Here is a 25,392-nt window from a genome sequence, read left to right on the forward strand (position 1 = left end):
TGAAGAGCCTCTGTGAAGCCCCTTCCCGGGGATCCCCCTTCCAGTCTACCTATAACATGTGCTTGCCCATAGCCCAAGAATAGCCGAGCTGACAGCTTGGAGCAGGACACGCTGTCCCGTAGGTGTCAGCGGGCTCGGAGCTGGTGTCATGTGAGCTGTGCCGTATCTCTTTTCAAAGCTGATATTTTGTCTTACTTCTTCCTTTGCTTCCAGCTGTAGTGCTTTAAACAAATGGTGACTGAACCCAAATACTCTGCCTAACGCATTCTCGTACAGTGGCAGCTAGGCTGTTCTGAGCTGTTAATTGCCTTCCCGTTGTCTAATGCCTCATGGTCAGTAACTGTACCTTGAGTTTTCCTATGGCAGCTGGAAAGTTACGGTTCTCTTAGGAATGTCCCAGATTTGTGTACGATCAGATGACTTGGGTTCTCATATTCAGAAATAACTCTCTTTTCTCTTTTTGAGCTTTAGTCCTTTCCAAAGGCAGGACGCAGTAGATACGATGTTTGATAAATATTAGACTACAGATATTTCACATGACACTGCCTGGACTTGCCTTTTATCTCGAGATTGTAAATGTGAACTTTCTGAATTCCTCTGGAGAGAAGTGGCGAGAAGCGAGGCTGTCAGTAGCCTGAAGTCCCTAGCAGTGTTTTCACTGTCCTTGTGGACTTACAAGAGAAAGAACATGTGTCACGTTCTTCCTTCAGGTAAACAGCCGTTCTTCAAATCATGAATAATAAAATAATTAAGATTGTTTTGGCAGTGTAATGTAAGGTAGAAATTTCATAGGACAGTTTAATGTTGATATTGAGACGTATTTGTATTTTTTTAAGTATTCACCTGGTTACTAATACAGGTTACTACAGATGCCCGATACTGAAGGAATCTTAAAATCAAACTTCTTTGTACTAATAGTGATTGTCCTTCTCCCACTGGAGTTCCGTAGTACCAACTTTGAACAACTGTTTTTATTGACAGCAACCCATGTTGCCTCAATAAACCTGCCTGTTTACATGAAGCAGGTACTCCACCTCGCACAACTCTTTTCTAGTGAGTGTTTGTTAGAGTGAAAGTTCATTTCCTTAAGAAACAAGAAGAGCCTTTTCTCTGCTTTCTCCCCGATACTGTGTTGTGCACGTGTTACGGTAGCTGGTGTTGGGGAAGATCTGCCAGAGCTAAAGGCTTGTTTGACTGACAACTGTTAAAAGAACCAAGCACAACTTGCTACAGAAATTCTTCTGCATCATATTTTCTCCCCCACTCCCCCAAATATTTAAAATACCTTTGTATTTTAAATTAAGAGTTAGTCATTGCCCGAGTGCCAGGCATGCACTATTAATACACTAATGAGGTCAGGTTGTGCTCTTTCACTGAGTGAATACTTGCCAAAACTCTTGAAACAAGTTTCTGAAAATGCTTGTGTTGGCCTCTAAATCATCCCTTGTCACCGTTAGCAGTGACTAGAAGTGTAAGGACAGCAAAAATGCGACTCTAAATGACGTATTACTTAAAGTGTGTGGATAATGAATGACTAGCTATGAATAACATTATTAAATAAGCCCCAAAAAACTGCATACAGTCCTTTGGGGAGAAAGGACGTTAGTGTATTTATTGTGCATGTTCTGTATATGCTGTGAATGTATTTTGAGGAGTGGCTTTGCTCTTTGGGCCAGAGCCTGACCCCAGAACTGGCATGGAGCAAGGACCACTGTGATCCCCTCCAAGTGTCCTCTGAATAGCTGATAAAATTACCAGGATTTGTCCCCGAGTCAGGCTCAGACATGGCAACACTAATCGTTCAAGCATGGTTCTTGTTTCCTAGAAGGGCTAGAAGCTATGTCTATGCCTGGTCTCTTGTGCTTCTGCAGACAGAAGACATATCTGGCCGGCTTTCAGCCAAAAGCCCATAGCTGCCCCCTGTTACTGTTTACTACAGTGTTCCTGAAATCCGTGCAGAGCTCTGTCAGAGGAGGGTGCGTTAATCTGGGATCGCATTGTTGTTCCAGCACTGGGAATGTCTCAGCTGCCTGACGGACAGCTCTTTACCACTTTACGGTGGTTCTTGAAGGTGAGCAGCCTGTCATTTCAGATTACCGTGTTGTGCTGGCCTGGAAACCACAGTATCTGAGTGAGCCTTCCCTCTGCAGGGAGGGACCTTGTGAGAGGGAAAGCGTGGAAACCGCTTAGAGTGGTCTCAGCGTCACGGCTGGGGTTCGTGGGCAGGGGTGGTTCGTCCTGATGCTGAGGCAGTGCAGTTGTACACACACACGCTCGGAAGAATGTGGTGTTTCTGCACAGTGGCGCTGAGCTGTCGAGAGCAGTCATACCTGTGCTGCTGTGTGTTGAACTTGGGTGGCGTTTTCAAATGTCCAGCATCCTATTTAAATAATGGCAAGTCTGGTACATCCAGTTCGGGAAGTAAATTCCTTTGCCTCATTCAACCATTGTGGGAATTTCACTTTTCAGGTTTTTTTCCTCTCTCTCCCCCTTTTTTTTTAAACTCTAAAAAATGAAAACTGACTACCACACTTCCGATTCCTTCTAACTGGTTTGTGTTACGGTTGATTATAACCCCCTTTTTGAGCCCTCTCACCCAACTACTTGTGTCTCTTCTTCCTTCCTGTTACCCACAAGCTTTTGCTTGGTTTTATAATACTGCTCAAAACAAAACTAATCTTGTCATACTACGAAATAATTTGATTTAAGGTAGACCCAAGGTGTGATGTGTAGTTTGTTACAGGTGCTGGATTTCACAGCTCTTCACCAGCGGTGCTACCAGCATAAATGAAGGTTAAATTTTGTTTTGTGTTGTGACTCAGAACCTCACAAATGAGATCTTTGCACTTAAAAAAGGGAGGGGTGACTGAATTGGTCTCTGTAGGGTGAAGGGTAATTTTAAAATGAAAATGAAGGATCATTGCAAACAGTGATGGTGAATTTCTTTTTGCCTCCTTACAGTAAGTTCTCTATCTGATGATAACTTTTGCTAGATTCTCTTCTCCAACTCTGCATCCTTTTAATTTCTGTAATTTTTGTAGGAAATTCTGCTGGATAGCTGTGCTTAGTAATTGCTGCAGGTAAAATTCGAACAAATTCATTCATTAAGTTTTCCCTTGTTTGTTTGTTCCTAGAATAATACTTTGATCTCATTGAATCTGATACGGTTTCTAGCCACTGCTTCCTGTGGCCTGCCAACCTGCATGAAAACTTCCAATTTAGGGGTGGGGAAGAAAGGGCGTGGGTAAACTACGCTTTTAGGTTGTCCCTGGCCAAAGAAAGCTACAACTGTCTGGTGGAACTTTTTGTCTTTTTTGTTTTACAGATGCGAACGTGCTAACCTTTCTTCATTTGTCCACTAAGTGTCTGGTACCGTTGGGGATCGTATAGGATCAGTAGTTCTAGGGGAAGTAACACTAGCCACCGTTACAGTTGACAAAATCAGTATCTTTTGTAGATAACATTCCACTGACCAAATAAACCCATTTTCTGCTATTTTGCTTATTATGAAATGATACCAGTAGTATTTGTGATACTGATATTCTTGTTTTGTAATCTCGGGAGAGCAAGGGTAGCTTTGACCTGTTGCTGCATCCTTTCAGCATGCAGGCGGCAGCGTTGTGGCCTCTCGCTGGCAGCTGAGCTGCTGTGGGGCTGGTGGTAGATAAGGGTTTTCTTTCTTTGAGAATTGCATGCGTGAGTCAATGGGAGGGAAGAAAGGGGAGGAAGCAGTTCTTGCTGTCTTGATGTACAACCACGTGTAGGCACACCCCTAGAAAGAGTTTCTTGCTTTTGGTACTGGATGGGCAGTGATGAGACTTCTCTCTCCCCTCTTTCTTTTAACCCCAGCAGAACTGTGAGGCAGAGCTTGGCATGATACCATGGAAGGGCAGCATAACCATCCACATCATCTAGGGGACCAGAACAACCCTCTTTGCAAGCTGCCGGGGCAGGAGTATCAGCATGATCCTCAGGTAAGTGCATGTATCTCTGCAATCTTTCTCCTCTGTTTTCTTCCCTTCCTTTTATGAAGGTCTATAGTTTTCTTGGCATTTAGCTCCCCCCCTTTTGTTTATAGTGCAGTTATAGCAGTTTTAGGGTATATCCAGTTTGGGATTCTGCCAGCCAGGCAGAGTTTCCTGAATCTATTTTTTGATGATAATAAGAGAAAAAGGAAATACTTTGAATTTTGCTTAAAGCAAGTATTTTTAAATCATTTTATAAAAACACATACTGTGTTGGCTTTCTCTTCTCTTTGATTCCTTGAAGAAAAGGCCAAAGAAAAGCAGTTGATTGTGTAAGTGAATAAATGTATTTTATCTCCTTTTATAGTTTAATAATAAATGCTGAAGAGGTAATTACCAAATACAAGAAAAAGTTCATCCTACATGAAACTGTAGGCTCTCTGACTTCATTTCCTGTGAGTCTCTGGAATCTCTCCTGTAATGTATTTTGTCTATGCTGTTATCAAGTTTCAGTATAGTGGCCTGTATCTCTCTCTCTTCCCTGCCTTTCTGCAGAAGTGGGCTAAAACTAGGGTTAGAGCTGTATTCAAAGTAATGTTCACACCTTCATTGTAATCATGAAACTGTATTTTGTGAGTTCTGGCTGCTTGCCTTCTTCAGGCTGTTTGTCTGCTTATCAGAGCAATTAAGTTTTACCTATACGTATTTTAAGGAGTAAACAAAGCATCATGGAAAATCTGTCAGAAAGAATTGCAACTGTGGTGTAGTGCTACCTTGGGGAGGGGGCTGTGGGTGTTAATTTATCATTCCAGATGTGCAGTCCAGTGGTGATCAAGGTTCCTTGAACAAGAAGTGGTTGTTAGGAAAGCTGTATCAAAACGCAGTATAGGATTTGCAAAACCTTAAGTTGCCTACACATAGAGCACAACGGTGAATGTATCTTACCCAGCGCTGCTGGGAGAGTAACGTTGTATGGAGCAAAGCCCCCCTCTCCTAATGTAGCAATTTGTCATATTAAGTCATTTAATAATAATTGAATCCCCTTGATTAATCTCCTAGAATTAGCCAGTTGCATTTTGAGCAATTAAGGTTAATTACTGCCTCATTTGGCAGGATAGAGCCCCTGTAATTACTTCATGAACAAGATTAGGAAGTGTTCCTGTGCAGCAGATACATTCATGGCATCTTGGAGCACATGTTAGAATTTGTAATGACATAGTTAAGTGTAATTAGTAGCTAATAATCTATGTTCTGCTGTTATGCTGATGCTGAGTGGGCTCATTTTGCTGTACGGTCATTGTTCAGTGAAACCTCCCCTCAACTCTCTGTTAATATCAAAGTTGTGTTAATGGCGGTCTCAGAGTATATTAACTGTTCTGAAAATGATCTAGTTTGGAATTAAGATTGCAGAAAGACTTTCTTTTGGTTTTGCTGATAAAATAATAATAAAAAAACCTGAATAACACAAATATACAGTCTACCAGAGAACAGAAAAAAATGCCTCTCCTCAGCAAACTCAGTTTAGAAATGAACAAAAATTGTACTAATTAGAGGGCAGGCCACCTTACGTTGATGGCATGATGTGATTGCTTATTACATATTTCTGATTTCCCATTTTGCAGGAATGTAATTATATATAAATTTCAATTTTCTGGTACCTATTACCCGGAAGAATCCAAAATTAAATCATTTCTTTCTTCTGAAGGTGTAAGTAATGCAGACTTGCCATGTAATAGCTTGTGGAAGAGAGAGAGATTTGGGAAGGAGAGATTGACCAAACTTGTCTTACAAGAAATGTCAGGCCTGGCAGGGATAAAAGCTTAAAGAGAAAAAACAGAACTTGAGCTTTTAGAGTCTCAGGTGAGGAAGGTGTTTTATATGGAATGGCCCTCTCTTCCTTCCAGCCCTTTAAGTCAAAACTACTGTGTCACCCCCAAAAAGACCAGAGCAGCAGTGTGCTCCTCTAGTAGAAACTTTTCCTGTAATTATGCTGCTTCCTAAAGCTTTTTTTTTATTCTGACAGAGGTGTTACTTCTGTTTTATAACTAGTTAGTATAGGGTTTCAGACTTTTCTTTCTATCTTTAACTACTATAGTTTAGAAATAAGAAAACACTTTTGAGTAATGCTTCATATTTAGAAGTTTTCTAATCGGAGTAAGTGAATATATAAATATAAAAAAGGCCCAATAAAAGCACAGTTTAGCTGCTGGCTCCCTTACCTGCTCAGCATTACCCTGATGAAGTTCATCAGCAAGAGATAGAACACTTTCTTGTAATGTTCCAGAGTGAAAGCATCGATTATTTAAATCTCTGGATTACTTGCTGTTTAGAGCAGAAAGCCATAAAAGTTATTCAGGTGTAAATCAGTGATATAAGAATAGGGAGCTATAATTTTTTACTTCATTTTTGTACCATGTAAGCATAATAACTCACTTTTAAACAACCCTTTTATCCATTCATACAGCTTAGCAGCACAGCTGTTCATGGTAGTTTCATTTTGGTCTGCGAACTGCAGGTAGATTTGAACTGGTCATCTAGCAGCAAAGACTTCAATTCATCGTTCTCTGAAATGCTTAGATTATGTTAATATTAATTTCTTTGTGAATATCACCTTGGTCTGCTGTTTTCAAGCTCTCTTCCCATGTCATAAGCTAGTACAAATATCTGCTGATAGGGATGCTAAAGCTTTGAAATTCAAGCCAAGTTCTTCAGCAAACTTTAAGTAACAGGTCAGGTTAAGGATAATTTATGGTGACTATGTAGTCTAGTTTTGAAGCTGCAAATTGAAAAACTTGATATATTCTTCAATAATTACTTGACTACCTGTTTGAAGGATAATCCATATTTTAAGTTTCCTCATGTCTTGTGAGCTCAGAAGTTCTGTTCTAATGTGTTCTCATAAATTCACACTGGAATTTCAACCTCAAAGTATGCAAAATTCTTTTCAGGTAGGCATTATTGAATGGAGATGGGTGTATAATTTGGGACATCATAAAGAGGTTTAAAACACTGATGTTGATAGTAAATCATTGCTTATAATGTATACGTGTTCAACTGGAGGGGCTGAAGCTTCCCCATCTACTATTGCAGATGTCTTTTAAAGGTGAAATTAGTTTACGGTAAATGTCATTGAGATGAAGTATGCACTTTAGAAGCTAGGAAACCATTCCTTTAAAATTAATGATGCATTGCAAATATCAGAAAAAAAACTTATATCCAGCGTAAAGGTAATTAAAATTCAGGTCAGAATTGTATGACTTAGTCGGGCTAAATTTTTTAATGAGATTTCAGAAAATTAATTGGGCAAGTATGTTTTTACTCTTCTAAAGAATATTTCATTTCATGGCTCTACAGGAAGGATGCTTTTTATTGGCATCTAAAGATTGCAGTGTCTGACTTTTTAACTGTTGGTTAACCAATTTTTAACAATTTTTAGGTCGATTACAAATAATCTAACCATTTCGTGACCTTGTAGCCATTTGTGCAGACTGATGACTAGTGCCTGTTTTCCACATGCCAGTCAGACAGCAGTAAAACAACTGACTTTTATTAATTAACATTAGCACTCTGGGTTCATACATTATGCAATTAGCAGTGTACATTCCCCTTTTTCAGCTCATTCAAGCTTATTGTTTTCCGAGCCTCTGGGATAAGCAGTCATACAGGCATTGCTCTGCAGCATCTTAGTCTTTTACTGATATTTTTGTCTTCAGTATTTCAGTATTCTCCTTTGCCTGCAACGTCAGGTTAGAGGCTGCAGGAAAGGCTCCTTGGACAGTGTTCTCAGGACTGGTCAGGTTTTCCCTAGCTCTTACAGAATTACGAAGAGATAAATTTATCAGCCAAACATAATTGTTCTGGAGATTGAAAGTCCTTCTACAGAACAGGTGGTGGTTTTTTTCTTGTTCTTCCTTATGCCAAAATACAAATTCTGAGCTGTACAACTACTCATTTAAAAAAATACAGAAAAAGTGTTCAGGTTATGTAGCTGTCTTTCCTGCACATGGTTATAGCAGTGTATGAAGGATTTGGGGGAAACTGTATCAAATCTCCAGCTGTAAATTTTGGCATGTTTGTACTCTTGCGTGCTCAGAGAGTTGTCCCTGGTCAGGCGCTTCTGGTGCCACTGTAAATGTGGAAGCGTAAGTAGAAACTATCACCAAGGAGCAAGTATATAGCATATAAAGGGTTGCTTTATAATCTGGTATGTAGAGACTCCTGTTAATCTTTAAGTTTCTTAGCCTTGCAGCATATCTGTTCAGGTGCATACAAAATAATATTACTGAAGTCTCTATTTCACTGGACTTTTTTAGTATTACAAAACCTTACTAATTCTGTTTTGCAGAAAATCTCGTAACACCACAAAACTTGAGGCTGAAAGTTCTGGCAAACTTCTCCCTTAAGTACTGTGACGAGGGCTGTCATTGCATACTGCTGCCAGCTCTGAAATTTTTGCTCTTGCATCAGTGATTACATCTAAAAGAGAACATGTATTCCAGAGATGTTGTCCAAAATAGCTTGTTCTTGGAATAATCTCTGCATTTCTTCTTAAAAATGAATAGCCTCTTTATTTGAATGAGGAATTAATTGACTTTAATCTTTGACGCTTTTTTAAATGGAGTAGTAGAAGAATGAGACTTCATTGTGTGGCTAAAGAGAACAGCCTTTGTCTCAAAACTAGTTCTTCCCAGACTGTCCCCTTCCTACAGCTGCCCTGGAACAGAAGTGTGCAAACAGCCCAATTCTCATAGTGTCTTTAGAGGTCCAGTGGTTGAGGAGGGGGGGTGTGTGTGTGGTTTTTTTCCTTTTTTTTTTTTTCTTTAATTTAAGCTTCATCATTGACCCTGAAACCTTTTCTGCAGAGACAGTGGCTTGGTTTTCCTGTATTCATGCAGACCTGAACCCTTCACTGAGCCTGAATCTGTCCTGAAAATGAGAACATCTATTTTTGATTAACAAGTTTGAAGATGATGGTGGTATCTAATTTTACATACAATTTCTATCTATATATGAAAACTCTGAGATTTGCAGAAATAAAGATCATGGTTTATTTGAATGAATAGGTACTGGTTCTTTGACAGCTTTATGAAAAATTGTGGTGGTTAAACGTGGAAGGACTTGAAAAAAATGGAGTTCCCCTTGTCAAAAGTCATGAAATAAGTGAAATGTATGCAACACCAGTAGGGATGGTATTCTGAGGAGGTAGGTATTTCTTAGGCATTCTAAATGTGTCCTTGTAACAGTATTTAGAAGAGTTGCCTGCTTATGTTAAAGTACAGTAAAGCATAAGAAAAGGTTAATTTTAAACAGACGTATGGGAAAACGGACTGCCATAATCAGGAGGGAGCTTTCTGGTAGGGTTTGGTCTAACCTGAGCATGCTCGCTGGTTTATACTGTAATCAAACATCTTCTAGCCTGTATGAAAGCTCCATTACTTTAATTAGGTCTGATAGGTTGTGATAGCAAATGCAAATCTAGGTCATTGCATATGCAAATGTGCAGCTGTAGTCCTGGAGGATGCCAGAACATATCAGCTGAGGTGTCCAGTCATCACCCAGCATTAACTCCAGCATGGCAAGCAGACTTTACGTGCTAACCATGTGAAAGTGGTTAGGACACACATACACACCCTGTCACTTGCCTAACATTTATTTATATTTTCAAGTTAAGAAGTTGCTAGATATTTCTTGGCACATACTTAAAATACTAATTTACACTTAAGCACTCTTGGTTTAAACACACAATTGAATGATTTATGAAGGGCAAACGGATACTGTCCTTGATTGCAGCACGGATTTCTTCCTTAAAAAGAAAGTTTTGTGGTAGTTGCTTCATAAAATCTCGTTAAAACTGCTACCTCTGTTGTGACTGTTAACTCCAAGTTAGAAAAGCTTTTGCTCAAACTTTCTTACTACTCAAGAAGAGCGTGGCTCAGGAGGCACACGTTCACAGTTAAGGAACTGCTTTGATTCCTTTCTGTTTTTTAATTAGGACAAAGTGTTTTGAATTTTATATACTGACACCGTTGTTTTGGCTGGGTGAAGCCATTTGACTAGACAGCTCAATTAATTTGCTTGCTAGCTTGTAAGTAAAAAAGTCAGGAAATGGAGATGTTCCTGGTTAGTTACCAGTCAAGTTGAGACAAATACTTGTGTTCAGGAATTCTTCCGGTGATTTCGTCACACAAAACATGCATGTAGTGTAGTGTTTCGTTAGTGCTCCCTGGAATGAGATGAGTGTTCATGTATTACTGTAATGTATATTGATGAGTATTACTGTTTATCAAATCCCTGCAAAGAGAGATCACAACCAGTTTCAACTGAGAAAGCTGCAGGGGCTGATTACTTTAAATATTTGCTTGTCTGGTTTCATCCCATGTTGCCTTGGTTTGTTGATAATTTAGTAACTTAAAGGGGAATGTATGTAAATAAAAAAGCAGTGTAACCTTAACATTCTGCTATTTATCTGATGACCCATAGGCTAACTTCTTCCTCCTCGGTGAAAGGACACTCCATTGTATAGTATATGCTGCAAAACTTAGAGAAACGCATCCTGAATTTTCATTTTAATTTTTATTTTGCTGTGTCATAGCTTGTAAGCGCAGTATAACTTCAAGCACAGAACGAATACTGAGAGTAACCTTCCTTGGCTTGCTAACAAACTTTGACTCTGGCCGGTGGTGGCCGTGTGGTAAGGTGGGTAATGGGGCTTCTTTCACAGTATAGGGGAGACTAAGGTAATCTTAAAAGGGACACACTCCCTGAACCGTTTAAAGGAAATACTTGATGAAATTAGCTTCCTATTTCTGTGTGACTCGCCTTCGTGAATAACTGCAAATTCTAATGCAGCCTTCTTATTTGTGTAGGTTATTGTTCATGAATTAATTTTTATTGTGTCGTCTTTAGCCTAGAGAAATGAAAACCGTTTCTCATAGTATGAGAATGGAGATAGATGGAAAAATTTACCTGTGGCCTTGGCGTTTCAAAAATAATTACTTGAAGTGTCGTTTCATCTGAAAATGAGTGGGTTTGCTCTTTTAAGAAACTAAACTGAGAAAGCTGATGATCGTGATGTCCTGGAGTTAAATTTCCAGTTATGTGCCTGCTTGAATTAGCAGGCATCGGATGGACATTATGGTATTGCATTTTTGTCTTTTCTGGAGTTCACAACAGTCTAAGCTTTTCAGTTCAGCAACTGTCCTCCCTTTTCATAACTGCAGAGCTTTATCCTCAGTGAGTTCCCAGCGGCTGACGCGGGGCAGTGGCGTGGAAGGGCTGGGCAAGCTCCAGCAGCAAACAGCCTTTCGCTGCCAGAGAGACGGGGGGGAAGATGACAGCAAAAGACCTGATAGTCTTTTCACTGTCTGGCTTGTGATTTGCATCTGCATCTCTGTATCATCAGCATTTCTAGAACATAATCATTTTTCTTGAGTATGCCTGCCATAGAGCAGCTTTTGTTGTGGGAATTTCTCCTGTATTTGTTGTGATAAAGATGCTGTAAAGGTGACAGTTTTCAAAATAGCTTGTCTTGGTTGATTGATGCGGTTTGTGGGTCAGAAATTACTATTTAGTGAGTATTGGTGAGTTTTCTTAAAAACATTGAATTTTACAACTTTGTTTACAAAACCTCTGCCAAATAACTGTGATTTAGTTCAGAGTTGCACAGACACCTTGGAATCTGGAAGCTTTTTCAAATGTCTGATTGATGCTTTCTATTGTTTGTTGAGTAGTAGTCGTTTTTATTTCTGTTGCAAAGAGAAGCAGTCCGAACCTATTTACTAGTCAAAATAAATATATGCTGTAAGAGTTCCTCACACTGTCTTGTACGTAGTGCTGGCAAAAGATGCTGGACTGAAAGCTTTACCTGCATTTTAAATCTTACTTCCAGCTGCACCCCTCTGGATTAGAAGTGACAGTGGTAGCAGTAGTTATCTTAAAACATCCAGCCCTCGTGCCCTGGGCACTTGTGCTGGGCTTGTCTGTTAAAGATTCACCTGTAAACGATGGCTGCGTCCCTGGGAAGCCCTTCCCCCAGCTGTAGTTGTGTACTTGTCTAATTGCTTTTTGGTCGTTTTCGAGGGGAACTCAAATGGCTCAGGATGCTGAAGCTTAAAAATACTCGACTTGGCCGTGCATGGCAACTTTAAGTAATTAATTTTCATAATTTCTTTTTTAAACATCGGTTAGCAGTCAGGTTAATTACAGAAGAGACCAGGATGGCTCTAGGGAGCAATTCCTAGTCCATGGAGTACGTAATCCTCGTTATGCCGCGTCTACCTGCCTGGCTGGGTGTTTACCTGCGACTGCTCAACAGTAGGCATCTGCATCTCCCAAGTGACACAGGCAGGCAAAGTTGATGAGAGGGTGTGTAACTAGGGAGACAGTAGTTTGGGACTAATTAGTTACTTACATGGGAGGCAAGACTTCATTTCCTTTTTAAAAAAGTCATTTAACTTAATTCAGCCTATGTTAGTAATACATTTACTAGGAATTAATGCATTTATAGTCAGAATTATCTATAGACTGATCAGCCTAGATTAAATTTTTGACCATCAGAAACAAGAGCAAGAGGGTGTGCATGTTTGGCGATCTTAACTCTATTTTGTACATTTTTAGTAGCTGTTACTAGTTTTATGCTCTGGTTTGGTTAATATTTTTATGCAAGTCTCTACCATTACGTGTGTGTGTGCTTGCGGCTGTATGTTGAGCTTTTATATTGTGACTGATGTGGTACAGTATTGTCTGAAGTGGACAAAGAGAATTGAAGGTGGGAGAAGGAAAGCCAGACCACTCTGTTGTCCATTGTACACCAAATCAACACCAAATTTCTTTGTCTTTCTTGCTGGGCAATCCCTACTGTGAGGAATTTATCCTCCTGGATATGATTAGTCATAGAAACCGCTAGTTTGCAGTCGTAAAGATGACAGACTGGGAATGCAAGTTCATGTTTTTACATCACTCTTTTTTTCTAGTTCATTGATTTAATTTCTTTTGACTTGAACAGAGGCATTTAACGTCATACCCATATCGCTGCACGTTGGCAGATTTTCAGATAGAGAAAAAGATTGGGCGAGGGCAGTTCAGCGAAGTTTACAAAGCAACTTGTCTTCTGGACAGAAAACCTGTGGCATTGAAGAAAGTTCAGGTGAGCATTTAAGTTCAAAGTCTTACTATTTAGCAAGTAGAATGGGAATGTTTACATGTCTACACAGATTGAGTCAGATACCTCTTTCAGTGTTCTTTTTGTCAGCAGTAATAATGCAATAACATGATTTATAAACTGAGAGTTTAAGGTTTGAGGGCGCTGGATGATCTGGTTTGATATTTCTACATTAAAAAACTCCAACACTCTGCTTTCTTATTTTATTCAGTTGGGGTTTAGAGGTGTTGGAGTGTTTTTACATGATTATTTCAAGGTAAGGAATAAAGAATAATGCTTCTGAAGGTCTGAAAGCAGTTTTACAAATACTGATTAAGTCAGGTTAGTTTCATGGTGCTCGGTTTATATCTGGATATAAGAGGCCAAGTGGCCCCACTGCGCTCCTGCCTGCCCCTCAGTTGTATGCTCTGTGGCTATCGTCTCCATATAGCCCGTATATCCTATATGGGCCCCTGTTTCCATTTTGTGCAGTGTATCCCTCATCATCTTGGAGTGGGTTTATGTTTCTAAATAAGAACCGTGTAGCTGTAGTGGAATTTTGTATTTATTTTTAATTTCACTTTTTACTTTATGGAAAGGGTTCAGTAAATTCTTATTACATGTGTGTGAAAGAGCAAGGCCCTAATGGCCATAGCCATACAGCTAGGAGACTGCCATCTCGACACAGCTGAATCAGGAGAACACAACAGCACGAAAGGGAAAAATGCCTGCACTTGCTGATGGAGTTTTGGAAGAATTTCTGAAAAACTTTCATGCAAGCAGTATAGATTTGTAACTTGGCTTAAAGTATTGTGCAGTGTTCAGAACAGCATTTTGCTTGAAGAAATTTGCCTTTAATCCTTCTATAGATCCTTTAAACTCTTGTTTCTGGTGACTTACTCTAATTATTACAGAATTAATATTAATGCTCGATATTATTGTTGATTATTACAGAGAAATCAGTGGAAGCTGTATCTCTGTTTAAAAGAAAAAAGTAAACATTTTATCTTTTATTTACTATGTGAAATTAATAGTAACTAAACTAACTGTTTTGAAAATCACAACAGCAGATTCACAAACTAGTATCTGTATTTTTTGTGCTGCTTAGAATATTGCCTCCAGGTTCTACAATTAACTTTACCCTATCGCTAGCCCTATAGTGGTTTCAAAATAAAGAAAACATTGATCTATCTTTGATCTGGGGATTGTGTGTACACTCATTATGGTAGAGGATATACAGATGGGGGTGGGGGAGACCAATTTCTTGTTAAAATACAAAATTCTTTTTTGTTGTTGTTTCATTTTCATCTTTTATGGTTTTGTTCTTGAAGATTTTTGAAATGATGGATGCGAAGGCTAGGCAAGATTGCATTAAAGAAATTGACCTCTTGAAGGTAAGAAATTTTACAATTATTTTTTTCCATTTTTTTGTTTTGAGAAAAATGTTTTGAGGTTGGCAACAGTCGTTTGCCTTTTACAGCAAATAGAGCTTATATAGCGCACACAATGATCTTAACAGAGCGTGTTTTCTTTTGCAAGCTAGAATGCCTACATGACGCAAGAGTTTTGTCTTAAAGCTTAGTTTTACTGAGTTTTCCACCTATAGCCTAAGGAATCTATTAAAAAACTTTCTGTCATAAAAAACCCCACAAGTACTCCTCTTTCAGAGAGACATGTAAATTCTGCCCTTTATGTGTTTTGATTTGTTTGTCACTTTAAAATGAACTAATTAATGAACTAGGTAAATGGGAAAACAGTTTTGCCATGTGCATGTCGTGTATGTATATGTATACATATCACACATGAAAAATGGTAGTTTAGATAAAGGCTCTGAAACCAGAGAGTGTTTTTTAAGTGATTAAACCAGCTAGGGATTTTTTCTGTCTCAGTAGTTTATTTCAAAATGTGGGTAGAAAATGTGTGCATTGCACTTTAAATATCTATCTGAAGTAAATGCAGCAGATTGTAGAAGGCTAAAATTTTAGTTTTGCTAGTCAAATTTAATTTTCAAAGTATTAAATAATTCATTTTGTAAATGTGATTTTAGGTATTTCTGTTTAAATTTATATTCATGCAGTTGTAGACAAAGCTTGAGTCTGCTAGACCGTAGCAAAGGCATGCAGGATAAACATGAGGATAGCAGTTTGGGTGAACATGATCCAGTTGCTTAACAGTCATGGAGAAAAATAATGCCGGCATTAACGTTCAAAAAGAGAATTTGTGACATTAAATTCTACATTACATTATAGGTAACGTAAGCAGTTTTGTCTTGAACTCTGGTTATGGAAGATGTCATAAACTTGCACAGAATTTATCCAGAGCAGAATGTGCAAATTTATTAGACTCAGAGGAGAATGGAAATAGAATACCCACGATGACAGGAGCCTCTGGAAGGGCAGCTCCCATCCACCTGTGCGGGGTGACCAGAGGCAACTTACCTTCTTGGGTAAAGCTCACTGAGAAACCAAATATCGAACCGGGGTTACTGTGGTGGCTGAGTTGCGAAAGCGAATGCGATACATTGAGCTAAATAGGGTTGATAAAATTGGATTATTCTGCACAGTATTTTATAGAAGACTAGGAAACATTCTAATAAATTCATTTAGTTGGGGGTGAAGGGCGGAGCAGGAATAATTGCTGACAGTCTACAGAAACATACTATCATGGTGTTTGTTAGGCAAAACATTACTGTGCTGGTAGTTTAATTATTATCCACTGGTGAATGTCAACAAATCTTTCTGCTGGGACAGTTGTGTAGCACCATCCAAAGAATCTGAAGTTTGGTTATGTTAAAAGGTCAGTTTGATTAATCCTGTTGTATTACAGATGCAAAGGGGATCTATTTCTTAATATTGCCTATAGTTCACTTCCTTCAAGTGACTACTAGTTTTCAAGTCAGAGCGAATAAAATCCATTTAATTTTATCCAAGATGCATGTAGCTTAGCTTCTGAGAAGATCCACAGATAATAAGTAAAAACCAATCAAAGTTGAAGTTGCCACCTTTGGAGCCGTGTTAACAATTCTCTTCTGGTCAGCCTGTGCACTAAGCCGGTGCGGGCACAGGCTGCTCCCCGCGGGCGGCCGGGCAGAGTTGCTCAGGGTTTGTCTGCAGGCAGGGGAGGGTTGGTGTGTCCGCATCGGCAGCTGGGCTGCACGGCATGCCGCGCCCTGCGGCGAATAACTGATCAGATCAGTATTTCTGCAACTTATCTTCTGTTAATTGCTTGCTCCCATGCTGCCTGTTCTCACAGCTTCATAGAAATAACCGAAGGTCCATATGTGGATGTGTTGGCACAGTCACGAAAAGTCGTATTTCAAAACCTCAGAGCTGCTGCATCAGAGTAGGACACAGGTCCCTTCTCAGGGCTGGGCAGTCGGTGTTCCTGTTTATGCAGTGTGGGGCAGAATAGTCCCTGCCTGGACGTAGGAAGAAGTTTTAAAAGTGAGACTTCAGTTCTTGCTGCAGACTATGCCTGATCTCCAGCCTGGTGTCTTACGAAATTTCATGGGGTTTCTTGTTCTGTTCTGAGCTTTTCACATTTTGGTTTCCTTTAGAATTGTGTGTGCGCAGCTTCAGGAAAGTAGGACAAGTGTATTTTTCTCAAATGAATGACTTATTCCCAATAATTCTAATTTTAGCATTTTTAGTGTCATTATATTCAAAGATAAAATACATTTCACTTCCTAAGTTTATCAATTAAGATAGTTGTTCTTGTGTCTAGACAGTGTAAAATGTGTAAGGACCTGCTTCAGCACGGTATTTCAGAGTCTCTTTAAATCCTGCTCAACTTAACTTTTTTCATCACTCTGATGGGAGGTACATGTCTGCCTTGCAATTCTCTAGTGTCTGGCCAATATGGGATATTAATACTCTTAAAACTTTCTTGCTACTTTTAAATTCTGGTGTCTAGTATGAAGTATTTGTAGACTATAACTAAAACAACTTGCTGTAAGAGCTTTTCTTTCTTTGTTGTTTTTATTTTTAATGTAGACCATTGAGGAATTTGTGAAGCAATTGCATAGATTTGCTGTGGTCCATCCCTGTCAAAATAATACTTTGTCTATTTTGATCAAAGACTTCTATGTGACCATGGAAACAAAGGGGGTTTTTATGATTTGTAAATTAATTATAATCATTAAAAATTTAACAGAAGTCAGACAAAATTGTATATTACTTTACTTAAACCTTTTAGCCAGAATTACACTGAAAGCAGCTCAATAATATGGCTGTAATCAGCATTTGGGCTGCCAGCACCCACACTCGCTCATTTAGAGGTGGCTTACCCTTCCACATGCCTCTTGCTGACAGTGCTGCTGTGCATACACATCAGGCATTACCTGCCATCATACTTTTAGGATGCATTAAAGAAATGGGAAATGTCATTAACCCAAGATAATGTGTTTGTAATGTTTTGTGCATTTAAGCATTTGTGAGACTGAATATACTTTCCTTCTGACAAAAGAAAATTCAGGTAGCCTTTTCCATGCGGCACGAATATATAATGGTTATTTTAAATAAATATATTGACTTGGGGTTTTTTTAGAAGTTTGACAAAAGAAAGAGTGGAGAACGGAAGTTTGGCTATCCAGAGTGGTCTATCTGGCTGTTCTGGGAAAAGAGAGTTCGAAGGTCAGTGAAGTGTAGAAAAAATACTTTTGCATTCACACCTCTAAAAGGTCATGGGCAGTCTGCTGTGTTTTCCGGCAGAGAAGAGAGTCCAGTAAGGCTCCTTCTAGAGCACCCGTCCCCCCGCTTGGCTTCAGCAGCGGGTGGTGTCAGCTTCTGCTGCTGAAAGGGGAGTCCTCAGAGATCTGCTCATCAAAAGAGCTGTTACAGAAGTTAGCATGGTGGCACGGGTGTTTTGTTTGTTTGCTTTTAATTTTGTACGACGTCATCGTAATAGAAGAAACATTCCTCTTTAGATGTAATGAGTTTCTTTAAATCAATACAAACCATCAGTAAAAAGTGTGTACGGTCTCACAAAAGAGATTTAAACTTTGTATCATTTAAGTAATGTTTGGGTCTGACTCAGTTGGGCTTTGTTATGCACAGTAAACTAAGTAAAGGCTGGGGTGCAGGACAGGAAAAACGTTAGCGTAGTAGCTCTCCCAGCGGTGTGCGGTCTTCGTTCCCTGTTACAGTTGTAGTATTTTGATGTTGTGTTTTATTGGCACGTGGTGCTGAGGCTTAGAAAAAGGCTTGTTTGACTGCTTCAACTCCCCGAAGCCTTCGGGACCTCAGGAGAGCGTTTCCATTAGAGCATGGTAAGGAGGAGAGAAAACATCTTAAAATCATAGGCGTAACTATCTACAAGGGCAGTGGGCAGTACCCAGGCATCAGGGCTGCCGTGATAGACGGTGCGCGTGAGGAGGGGCGGAAGGCACCCTGATGTGCCTTCGGTGTCAGGGGCTGTTTGCTCGTGATTTTGGCGCTTTTTTAGCTGGAAGCTGATCTTTGATCGATGTACCTGAGAGCAGACGTTTAAAAGAAATTTCAACAGAAAGGGTGGGCTGTGGTATTTCTTTCTTTAAGGCTTGGGCTTGTGGGAATGTTCTTCTCCTGATGCCCGCACATGGATCCCATTAACGCTAATGCGCGCTAGTGTCAAGGCATTGCGAAGGAGAATCTATCCCCTAATGTGCATGCAGAGAGGAGTGATTAGCGTGATGGATCATAACAGTGTTTCTTTTGGCTTTGTAACCCCTGGAATAGACAGGTTGAGTCACAGCTGTTTAGTAGATGAAATGCTCACTTTAGTGGTTTCTAAATTTACTGCATTTCTAAGAGCACAAGAGAAAGATAATCTAAAGCAAAATGAGCAAGAGAGAGTGAACAGAGAGATCTAGATACTACATTATCTTCTAAGCAATTACAGTTTTCCACTGTAAGGAATTCAGACGTAACATATTAAAACAGAAATTTTAATTTATTGAGCCTGTTTCTTAATTGAGTCCTGTGAGTAAAGTGTAACAATCTGAGAAGATGCAATTTTTTAAGAAACATAGAACAAAAAAAAATTAAAATATCAGTTGTGAATATAAGAAAAAGCTATATTGAAATGAAAAAAAGTAATTGGTGAAGATGCAAACATAAATAATCAGAAAAATAAACTGACGTATGCAATTTGTGCATTATTTTCCTCCATCAAGGTTTTAATTTAATTCTGCTGTTCTTCTAAGGGGCAAAGAGACTTCAAGGACTACTGTAATCAACAGTTGGGTTTTTTGTTTCTGTTTAATGGGGGGGGAGTGGAATCAGTAATTGCTTAACAATGCTTCTTTCAGGACATTGCTTTTAAATATTTTGTGAGTTTACAATAGAAAGGGTTGTTTCACACTATTTTGGGCCGTATTGCTCTTTACTCAAGACACTTTTATTATGCTGCGCTTGTGATGAACGGTATTTCTTACAGGATTCTTGTCTGTAGTAACTCAGAGCACAGTTTGTAGTTGCACCTATTGTGAACTGTTTTGCATAATGATTACAAAAGCGGTACAGATATTGTATCTTGGAGTTGTTGTTACTACAGCGTTGCAAGTTTTCTTCTTGCATTCCCTCTATCTGCAGCAACTGAACCACCCCAATATAATTAAGTATTTGGATTCTTTTATTGAAGACAATGAACTTAACATTGTCCTGGAACTGGCCGACGCTGGTGATCTCTCTCAGATGATAAAGGTAAGGATGTGTCAGTTCTAGAGGCGCTACAAACTTTCAGGATTTGGCAGAGACACGAGGCGGTGGGGGTAAGCATGTCCGTGCTAGAAGCACTTTTAGTCTTTTCTTGCAGTCTTGCACACTCACAGGGTGCTTCCAGAGCCTAAACCAAAGTGTCTGGTGGCATTTTAAATATGCCAGGCTATGCCGCTTGCTTGTGGTCACTGCTTCAGAAGGGAGCAAGCCTCTGTATGATTTGGCGGGACATATGTGTTATTTGCAAGGTTGATTTATCCAGTCCGTGATTGATGGGGGCATTTAATTATTATAAGATTCACTGTTCACATAGCCTGTCTGCCACTCTGAAGACATTCAAGAAAGCGTATTGACTTTCTTAGCAATGGGGATTTGGGTTTGAGAAAATGTTTCAAGTACTTGTTCTTCTTTCATGTTGCTCTTAGGAATACTTGTATTGCTGCAAACCAGCTTTAGTTAAGCTGTTACCACCTGCTTTTATATTTTCTTTGACATGTTAATCTTTAGACATACATCCCTTGTGAGAACAGATGTGTTATATCATGTTTGTTAGCACTCTCAACCTTCTCTCCATGTTTTACCTGGGTTTTTTTGCCATCATTATTCTGTAATTATCATAAATGAATGTTTGGAAAGTTCTCCTCCTCCTTGTTGTCACAGTTAAAATATCTTATTAACAGATTTGTTTTCTTTGCCAGCAGAGCTATGAGGCACTAGGCCAAAGGCTGTCAAACAAGTTATCCGTTTAGTCCATAGTCAGCGGCTAAATTTACAGATTCCATGAAAATGTGCTCCATCTCACAGGAGAGTCCCCCTGGGCGAGCAAGCTGGGAACAGGCAGTTGGCAGAGCTGTTCCTCCGGAGAGCCCCAAAATTCCAGAAACAGCCTCACTCTGCAGCCGCTCAATAGCAGGAGCGATGGTCAGATCTGCCCCGAACCCGAGGGACGAGCCGGTGGTGACTGAAGCCGCACGTGCAGGCTGGTGCTGCCGCCGCGAGTACACGGTGACTCGCGCCAACGGCGGCCGCCTCCCGCAGCCGCTGGTGTCAGGGTCTTGGTTGTGCTCACTGAGGGCTGTGGAGACGGAGCTTGTCCTTCGGCCTGGGGAGAGCTTGTGTGTATTTTTATCTTCCACTGTTTTCTTGTGGCTTCTTGTATGTTTTTACCCTTTCCCAACAGATCTTGGGAAACTTGCAATTTATCTCAGGCTTCTTGTAGTTGCCGTTAAAGATGGAAAAAAAAGTGAGGATTGTGAGAGTAGGGGTTAGGGCTGTGATCATCATGGGATGTGCGAGTGTTTTGCTTGACTTTTAAATCTTAGCTTATAAAAAGTTTTGCGTACATAATTGTGAGATATATAAAATATTTGCAATTTTTTTGTCATTTACAGTTTGTAGTTTGAAACATTCCCTACTGATATATATGTTCATTTATCTATCAGGATTGGTTATTTAGTTTTTTAAAATTACTTTTTATGTCATTATAAATAGGAGTTATCTTCCAAAACATAATTTGTAGATTCTTAGGTTGATAACTTGAAAAGCACTGTAACTTACGTTCTTTCTGCCAGTGCTCCCCAGTCTGGTCTGTTTTCCCACGTGTTTATCGCAGGCATGAAGAAGATGCACTAGGTTTTTTTCAAGGTCATATAAATGATGTTTTTCCATGGGTGCAAATATTTGGATTCCATTTTTTTAATAAAATAAAAAAACCCTTAAAAAAAACCCTTAAAAACAAGAATGGAAGTCTCGTCCTCAGCGTAGCTGTAACTGCAGCAGTAGAGTTTGCCTGCTGCCCCTCTGCGTCACCCCCACGCCCTGCCCGCCCCTTGGGAATTTAAGCTTATGTGAGGATTTTCAGTTTGAGCGAGGTGGTAGGAACAGCAGTAACAACACTCTGAGGGTGCGAGAGTGATAAAACCAGGGACTGTCTTTGTCACGCCCCTGGTGCCTGCATTATTTATGAGGTATTGTAAAGAGAGTGCTGCAGGATAACCCGCTGGGGAGTTGGGACTTTCTTGTAAATGTCAGGCGAATCTTATTGGACATGACATTTAGAAAATTATCACTTGTGGTCTTGCATATCTACTCTTAAATACTTTAATGAGAATTAAATAATATTATCGTGTATATAACACTTTATCCCTCACCCTCTGTGCTCTCTATCAAGTTTTGGTTTGAAACTGTTGCAATCTGTCAGATCTGCTGCCTGGGGAATTGCACGGTCGTGCCCCTTCACAGCTGATCTGCAAAAGAAAATTTGCCATTACTTGAGTCAAACACGAACTAGTAACAGCATTTCACATAAAATATAAAATGTGACAACGGACATCAGATGTCTGTACTGAGAGGAAAAAGCGCAAGATGCAGAAAGGGGCAACAACCAATTCCCTCCCTTCATTCTTGCTCTTGCATGCTGCTGATGGAAATTCTCAAGGGTACGATGCAAAAGAAATGCAGTTGCTGTGTGCTAGAAGGGTATACAGCATTTCAGAGATAGTCGTTACTCAATGACACCTTGTATATCAAAGGACAAGGATAAATCATAAACCTCTGGAAGCGTGTTGTAAGTGTGTTTTGTTAACGCTCTGGAGAAAGAACTGGTTCAGTATCTGGCACAGGAAGAAGCCATGAGAAGTCAGGGACCAATAATCTGAAGTAGTGCAATTTTGGGGCGCCTTGGAGGAGGCGGTCACGCTTTGTCTGTGGTGTGCATGGCTGTTGTGCATTTCTGGAATGGAAAAAGAGTAGTTGAAGATAGATAATACTTAGCATTCACTGAATTGTGCAGCTGGTTATTTATTCCTGTAATAAGTTGCTCGGGAAGAAGACTTCAGTACTCCCCAGAACCATCACCATGCTGCACTCCTTTGTGTTGCGTGCATTATGCTTATGATTATTTTATTTGAGAGCTATTAGTGCCCAGAGGTCCATTGAGTCCGGACTCAACTTTGCTTGGCGCTGCATAAAGGCACGCAAAATGGGCTTTTTCCAGATCTGTGTGTCTCTCGATCAGTTGTATCTTTCTGTCTCACTAAAGATAGTTCAGTTAATTTAGTATGCCTATTATGCATGAAATAGAATATATTATTCTACCTGATCCCAGAAGAAACATGGATACTTTATTGATGTTCTGGCCATCTTTTTAAAAGGGGAAACAGATTTCCTTATTGTTGTTGTACAATATTGTTGTACAATAATGAATGTTTACAAGATTTTTTTAATGATCTTTTGTTACTTAAGGCAAAATATTTGAGACATTTGTTGTTTTGAGGCATTAAATATGTTTTGCAAGGTAATTAAGGAGATTAATGCTAATTATAATTGGTGTCCATTCAAAAATGTCAAACCTATTTAAGCATATTTTTCATAATAGTTGTTAATTAGTGAACTGCATTGAAGTTTACATACAGAGAGAAGGAGTTAAAAGCTAATCGGAAGAGAAGTCGTGCTGCTGCAGATCTGGAAGACATGAGCAACCTGCAGCTGACTAACATGAGTCCAGGAACGCGTCAAATATGTTGCTTTTTCACTGATCTTTTATTTGTTTCCTCCCACAGTATTTTAAAAAGCAGAAACGGTTAATCCCGGAAAGGACGGTGTGGAAATATTTTGTGCAGTTATGCAGTGCAGTTGAACACATGCACTCCCGCAGGGTGATGCACAGAGGTAACATTAATTCAGTCTCTTTTCACTGAATAATAATATAATGTTCCAATTAGTAAGCGCCTACATTCAAAAACAATTATGCTGATGTTCAGCCAATGCATGTTTAGAGAGGCTGGAGCTTGCAAGATGGATTTCTCCTTCTGTCTCTTTGCCTCATTGTTAAAGGATTCAGTCCGAAGTGAGTGTGGTATTAGGAAGATGAGCTGCTTTGTATTCCAGACACTGATATTAAGTAGAAGTGTCAAACTTGCCATTAGAAAAGTGTCAGAAGTAAAATACTGAGACTACTGGATACAGTGAACTCTAAGAAGTAGTCTTCATTATATTAGCTGTGACCTTAGAGAGTTTAGAAGAGTTTCTGTCTTGCAAGCTTTTCTGAAATATTAATACAAATATGTCCCACACTCTCATAACCTGTTCTCCATTTTCATTAATTATTTTTGAATCTGTTGTCTTAGAACTTTTTGTAACTTTGAGCTCTATCCAAAAGTTACATTGCTTCTTTCAGCATAAATGAAATGCTCTGTGAAGGAGCTGACCCAGGAAATGCAAATACCCAGAAGGCACCAATACCAGTCTCTGCTGCTTGTTATTTCCTTTATCCTTTGAAGTAGTGAATTCTTCACTGTTTTTTTTTTTCCAGCAACATGATATCATTTTTGCCTCTATATACATCCCCTGTTTATCAGTTGTACCTGGGTTAGGTCTGTATTGGTGGCTGAAATTTGTAGCCTCGCACATTTAGTCTGCTTTAACGTGAGGAAAGAGCCTCACTAACTCAATCCTGACATGACTGCTTGGAAAACTGGGATTCTAGTAATTTTTACACTCCATGAACAAAATGGGCTCTATAGAGCCCAGAATTTATGTATATGTGGGACAGTAATTTGCTCTTGATGTGAGGGACCATGGCGGGCAGTACAGTTTCCTGTAGAAAATGATCATTTCAAAGAGAAGCAGACTTATTTCTTTGATTTCCATCAGTTAAAGTGGTTGCCTCTATTCTGTTGTGCTGTTTCTTACATTTTCCCTTATTGGTATTTCTTGTGTGCTGGGAAGTATACTCTGATTTTTGGTTATGTGCGGAGCTTGAAGTCTTGGAGTATTCAATATCAACGCTATAAAGCAAAATGGTTCTGGTCAAGCCTCTTTTGTACAGAGAGCGCTCCAGGCTATGTTTCTATTGCAGTATTAGGACCAAATAGCCTTTTGTGGCTTTGACCTTTTACCTTTTTCTTCTTGCAGACATAAAACCAGCCAACGTGTTTATAACAGCCACAGGGGTGGTGAAGCTCGGAGACCTTGGATTAGGCCGGTTTTTTAGTTCTAAAACCACTGCAGCACATTCCTTAGGTAAGATGATGGTACTTGTACGGTTGTCAGCTGTCATGTTCCAAAGAAGTGGTGTCTGTCCTCTTACTATGGCAGAAGCTTGATTCAGTGGATGCATACTATGTTTTCTATGATAGGTATTTTAAATACTCTTCATGTGAAATTAATAGGTATTTTTTGTTTTAAAACTCCACTTGATATTTTTTTGTGGACGGTCTGGCCTGGGAAGCATATGATTTGTAGAAAATGTAACAAATGCAGGTTTTCCACTCTAAAGGGCATGTTTGCCTGCACTCTGCTTACTGGAATTAGATGTTACACCACCACCGTTTTCACAGATGCTGGTCAGCAGTCTTACCCTGAACAGGGTTTGTGACTGTTGCCTGAGGTGAGGGAAGTGTTCAAAGCCCTCATGGTTCGTCTGTTCCAAAAAGGGACTTTACTTGAAACACAGCTTAGGCTTTAAAGATCCACATTTTCTTAATGTCTTCCACATACTTCAAGGTTGGTTTCCTGCTCTTCTGTTGGTGCAGCTGATTGTTCTTGCCAAAACATAGTACCTTGCTTTTATTCTTGTTGTATTGTATCCCAT

At 39.5% G+C, this 25,392-nt stretch overlaps 1 protein-coding gene across 2 annotated transcripts in view; it reads left to right on the plus strand.

Moving 5' to 3' along the window:
- The window catches only part of NEK6 (NIMA related kinase 6), a 68,877-nt gene that overhangs the window by 21,691 nt on the left and 21,794 nt on the right, over positions 1-25,392 (plus strand). The window contains exons 2-7 of one of the 2 annotated variants that reach the window (XM_059828766.1): positions 3,850-3,974; positions 12,970-13,110; positions 14,436-14,498; positions 19,674-19,784; positions 23,360-23,468; positions 24,714-24,821. In XM_059828766.1, the coding sequence (XP_059684749.1) occupies positions 3,882-3,974; positions 12,970-13,110; positions 14,436-14,498; positions 19,674-19,784; positions 23,360-23,468; positions 24,714-24,821 (625 nt within the window). In that variant the 5' untranslated portion in view covers positions 3,850-3,881. The remainder of the gene's footprint in view (positions 1-3,849; positions 3,975-12,969; positions 13,111-14,435; positions 14,499-19,673; positions 19,785-23,359; positions 23,469-24,713; positions 24,822-25,392) is intronic. The other variant, XM_059828768.1, reaches the window with a different exon arrangement.

Source organism: Gavia stellata, chromosome 24, assembly GCF_030936135.1.
Source record: "Gavia stellata isolate bGavSte3 chromosome 24, bGavSte3.hap2, whole genome shotgun sequence".
Lineage (NCBI taxonomy): Eukaryota > Metazoa > Chordata > Aves > Gaviiformes > Gaviidae > Gavia > Gavia stellata.